A 5236-nucleotide genomic window follows, 5' to 3' on the forward strand; every position below is an offset into this window, starting at 1 on the left:
GGTCTTGACTACAACACTTTTGGATTGTCTGTAACGGCTCCGTCTGTTTGTGGTCACCACCAAAACGTTTTCTTGACATAAAATCCATTGCTTAATGGAGATCTCACAACAGCTTCTCTTGTAGGAACATTTGTTTCCTCCGGATCATTTAACAGCAAACACGTTGAAGGAGTTCAATAGCATTCATCTTAAAGCACCATCAGTTGCCAGACCTCAGAATGTTGGCATAAATGTTTGATGGTAAGATATTTTTTTCCCCCAAAGAGTTTCTCTGTATTTTTCTTTTTCTTATTTTTATACCTTTTGTGAATTCATAGTCAGACATCTGAATGCCACTTTCTTAACTAATTGAAAAATAGCCCTCTATAATCATTATTTTTGTATTGTTTTCCTCTGTGTCTGAGCCAAATGAAGGAGAGAATGACTGTTAAGAAATTTTTTTGTCACTAGAAAACCATGGAGTCATTTCGGATAACTTCCCCAGTCATCATCAATGGTAGACCCTAGGGCTGTGTAATAATATCAATATTGCGATATATATCGATATTTTCTTTACTAGAAAAAAATCGATATTCATCCGCAGGTATCGTAACATCCAACTGTCATCTCGCTCACTCACTGCTTGCTTCGCCGTGAGAGTGATTAGGTCATCAGGCTTAGAGTGATTCCTTTAGATGTTAAGTGCCAAGGTTAAAAAGGTATCAAACTATTCAGAGCAGGGTACTTGGTGCACTTTATTTACTTTACAAATGCATGTAAGCTACAGTTTGTACTGTTTCAATTAAAAGAAACATGTTTAACATGTTTTCTCACCACTTCTTTGATTCATTTTGTCCAGCTGCCGACTTTAAGTCTGTGTCCATGTCCAACCAGAGCGAGGTATTGTGTAGTTGGTGCTTTTAATCAATTTTCAGTTAAATTAATTCAATCCAACGCTATAACAGTTACAAAATGTCACCAAAATCACTCTGTCCCTCTAAAATCTTTCAGAAAAATCGCAAAAGTGTATTGAATTGTATTGTTTGCTGAATATCGCAATATATATCGTATTGTGAGCAGAATATCGTGTATCATATCATGAGATTATTGTATCACTACAGCCCTAGTAGACCCCAGGATTAATCTAGAACTGCAGACTCATCACTTGTTTTATTTTGTTTTAGTGCTCAGTTCTCGGCTAACTTTTTTCTTTCACGTTGTTTACTATGTCACACTATTTGTTAATGTAGGAGTGAGTGACTGACAGAGAGTGATTGTTTTACTAAAATGTCAAATTGTACCCCCAGCAGATGTGTGACAGAGGTGTTAAACTGTAGAAATGCTTGATCCCTCCATTAGATGTGGGATAAACAAAATGTTTTCTAAAATGTCAAACTATTCCTCTCTGAGGTTCCACACCCATTTGACACTGACAGTAGATGTGGTGGTAAAACACCCCTACGCAAAAAACAGTCAGATTTAAAGAGAGAGAGAGATTTTGCTTTTGGAAAAACCCGTTTCATATGTTCCACCCCTGCAACCAGGAAAAGAAAGCAGCTCTGTCAGCTCTGATTAATCGGCTGTTTAGAACAAGTCTGTTGCTTAAGTGTGTTGTGAGGAGACTTCCTGACCTCACTCCTGGGTTCTTTGTTGTCGAGGCAAAGGTGGAGCTGAGGTTTTGACATTTCTCGCCGTTTCCTGATGTACGCTGCCAGGGTGAAGATTATGAGTGTAGCAGCGGTCCCGGCCGCAGCGAACAGCACAGGGTCTGATCAGATGCAAGATAAAAAAAAATATAATACGTTATCTGATTGTTCTCATGCACACACTGTTTAACAGATGAGTAGAGAGATACTCACTGAGGCTGATGTTGGTCAAGGCTGAGGCTGTTGGAGTGGTGCTGTTTATCACTGCAAGCAGAGATCATGAATTAGGTGTTGATTATTTTAATGTACAGGGACTCGCGTATGAAATTAAATGACAGGCTCTCCTACCTTCTAAGATGTTTCCTGTCGCATTTGTTCCCATGCGGGTTGTCAGTTGTGTTGAGTTGGTGACGGTCGGAAACCAGGAGGAAGAAACAATGGGTGGAACCGTTGTTTTAAAAGCTGTTCAGAAGAGTGAAACAAAAGAAGGTTTTCAGAAGAAGGTGTTAAGTGTACTTTTCTTTAAGCCGATATTTCTGTATGAAAAATGTTTTTACTGGTCCAATGTAATACCCCTCACTTAAATTCTGTGTTACAGTCTCCTATTAATTTATATAATCTGTTTCTCTTTGTGGAATGAGTTAGTGAAATAAATAAAGATTTAAACAGTACAGTAATTTATTGAATATGAATATATTTATGTTACAACACCACATAGACCATAATTAGTCTCATGAACATTAGTTGTGTCTCATGGTCTAAATCTTCTAATTCTGACAAAACCTAAATGATTGTATTTATACCTACTTAGAAATTAATGTAAAAGTTTTCATATTTGCAACTTTTAGAAGTCAACGATCATTGTGTTCAATTCTAAAATAATAATAATAATAATGTTCATCTTGAATGTGCAAACCTTCTCAATTATGAAGTATGTACCTTGAATGCAGAGATTATATTGATTCATCCTGTCAGTTTTTTATGTCAGAAAAGAGCATTCAAAAATAAATCAGATTTATTACTGGCTTGTTATCATGCTGGCATTTCTGCCCCCAGACACCATCAGCTTCTGCTGGTTTCGGATATTCTGATTGATAAAGGGAAGAAAAGAATCCACGACAGCATTCTGCCTGATTCAACCAGGCTGAATTATCAAACAGTCCAAATCAGTCACTTTCATTTGCTTTTGTTTACATCTCACAAGGTTTTATTTTATTCCCCTTTTATTCAATGAGAGAGACAAACTTCGGTTTAACCAGCATAGTTCCTTTTTTTTTTTTTTTAAATAATTCTTAATTTGGCTCCAGATTGATGCAAACTGGGTCCAATCGACTGGCTGGACCAACAGCAAGGTTTCACAGTGTGTGGTGTCCTGCACATACCACAGTCCAAAGTCGGTTCTAAGAAAGGGATGACCCAACAACCTCATTTCAGACCACGTTATGACGTCCTCTGTTGAGTTCTGATGTGGATTTTTTTTGTGGTGGCCAAGTGGTTTTGAAATTTTGAATTAAAGCCACAAATTCATGTCCCCAGTCAAATTCAAAATTGGTCTTAGAATTTAGGTCTAATTTTAAACCCACCTGCATTAAAACTTCCAGGAAAGGGACAATCTGTCAATAAAAGTGTGATATTTTTTTAACTAGGACCAATGATAATATTTTCAAACTTTATTTCAAACAATTCTTATTCAGAAAACTCTATCCTCTTGATTTTTGTAGTGATGTACAAATTGTGTAGGATTTTTTGTGAGTGCATTTCATTCACTCAGTTATAGCATTTGGTAATATTTGTAAAATATAATATTTGATGTAATTTGATTAATAAAATAAATTGAGTGACAAACTTCCACAATGTCATCGCTTCCTTAAGCGTGAGATTGATCGTTCCCCTGGATAGATAAAATATTTATCCATCAGAACAAATTTTTAATTTTTTTAAAGTTTTACAACTTATCATAAAACTGGTTGAGACAGTTTCTATTCAGACAAACCGAAGCATTTAAAGGAACTTCAGTTCTGCTTAGAGGTGTTGCTTGCATACTTTTTAAAATTGGTTTCCAGAAAGACTATTCACGAACTAGCAGGACAGCCCAATTTATTTTTCAGATTTTTAGTCGTTCTCTAAAATATATTTCCTACTTAATTGCTCATACACGTAGACATGCATACGAATCCAACACTAACAACAAGCAGTGATAGATGGAAAACAGAAGTCTCTGGTTTACACTAAAGACGAAACATACCTTTATGTACAGTCAGGTTGACCGACGTGTACGTGTTGCTGATGGACCTGATCACGGCACACCAGTACACGTGTGCGTCTGACAGAAGAAGTTGTGTGATTTTAACTGTGAAGGAGCCGTCCTCAGAGTCCACCAGAGTTATCCTTCCAGAGGTGGCAATCTTACCAGGGGACACGTCAACCAGAATGTCTTCATTGGTTTTGCACGGGTCTGTGCAGAAGTACTTTTTGTTGTTATGTGCCAGTTTGTGAGAGCACTTGAACGACACCTCTCCCCCTTCAATTCCCTCAACGTTGATCTCGGCTCCAAGTGTCGCCATCACTGTGAAAATCATTTTACGTTATGTTAGGCTTCAGCTGAGCATTTTAAAATTATTTACAATAATTACATTTCTGTGGTGTATAACTACTACATACCTGTAAAAAGACAGCAGAGGACAGAGAGGCTCCTCATTGTGGCTCGGTGGTCACTGTAGAGTAGGTACAGTTAGAAGAGCACGCAGAGATCAAATCTGGTGCTAAGCCTCACTGCCGTCTGAGCTCTCACTAATGGAATTACATGTAAACAAGCCTTCACCCCCCCTGACAGCTTCCTGTGGTTTCTACTGCAGACAGCAGAAGATGGGAGCTGTGGGCGTCAGCAACCCAAGAGAAGTGATAGTTTCTACAGTATGCAGAACCTCGTTGGAATCCAGTGAAGGGGTTTTTTTAATATACCAAACAGGATTTAGGATTCCAATATGTCTTCATATTTCAGTGAAATGCGAAATAATACTTTATACCACTCGTCGCTATAGTGTGTGCATGTAAAAGCAAAAGTGGAACATACAACAGAAAATAACCTGTTGTATGTAACAGCCACTGTAGTGATGTTTTTTAGGCACAACACAAGCTTTAAGCCAGATATGAACAACGTGGCAGAGTTAGCTAGCAGGTTAGCTGCACAGTTGTTTGTGTAACTTCTTTAGCTCCACAAACTTGCAAGTAAATCTTTAACTCAATAAAATTAGTGAAATGTGGAAGGGACTTGACAGAAGTCATGGAAAAAATATCTAACATGGACTTTAATTTTTGTTGAAGGGAAATGTCAGCTAGTTTTAGCATTTGTTCATACATACTGCTTTATCTCATTAACCAGCTGTCAGTATTCAAAGTAGAATTTGTAAAATCATGTCGCAGTCATTTTATCTCAATATACAGTGCATTTGGAATATATTCATTTTGTTACATTACAGTTTTATTCCAATTCTACATACAAATATACCAAAATGAAACTGGAGTGTTTGACAAATTTATTAAAACTAGAAATCCTATAATACACATTTCCGTAAGTGTTCACAGCCTTTTGTCACGAAGCTCAAAATTGA

At 37.2% G+C, this 5236-nt stretch overlaps 1 protein-coding gene across 1 annotated transcript in view; it reads right to left on the bottom strand.

Annotated features, from left to right (window-relative positions):
• The window catches only part of LOC106945989 (CMRF35-like molecule 3), a 12609-nt gene extending 8193 nt beyond the window's left edge, over nt 1–4416 (bottom strand). The window contains exons 1-5 of the mRNA XM_015030026.1: nt 4287–4416; nt 3871–4191; nt 1974–2087; nt 1839–1889; nt 1611–1747 (exon numbers count right to left, since the gene is read on the bottom strand). Of these exons, the coding sequence (XP_014885512.1) occupies nt 1611–1747; nt 1839–1889; nt 1974–2087; nt 3871–4191; nt 4287–4323 (660 nt within the window). The 5' untranslated portion in view covers nt 4324–4416. The remainder of the gene's footprint in view (nt 1–1610; nt 1748–1838; nt 1890–1973; nt 2088–3870; nt 4192–4286) is intronic.
• Between the last annotated feature and the right edge of the window lie 820 nt (nt 4417–5236).

This window comes from Poecilia latipinna, unplaced genomic scaffold (genome assembly GCF_001443285.1).
Source record: "Poecilia latipinna isolate Pla-1442-1.1 unplaced genomic scaffold, P_latipinna-1.0 Scaffold169, whole genome shotgun sequence".
Lineage (NCBI taxonomy): Eukaryota > Metazoa > Chordata > Actinopteri > Cyprinodontiformes > Poeciliidae > Poecilia > Poecilia latipinna.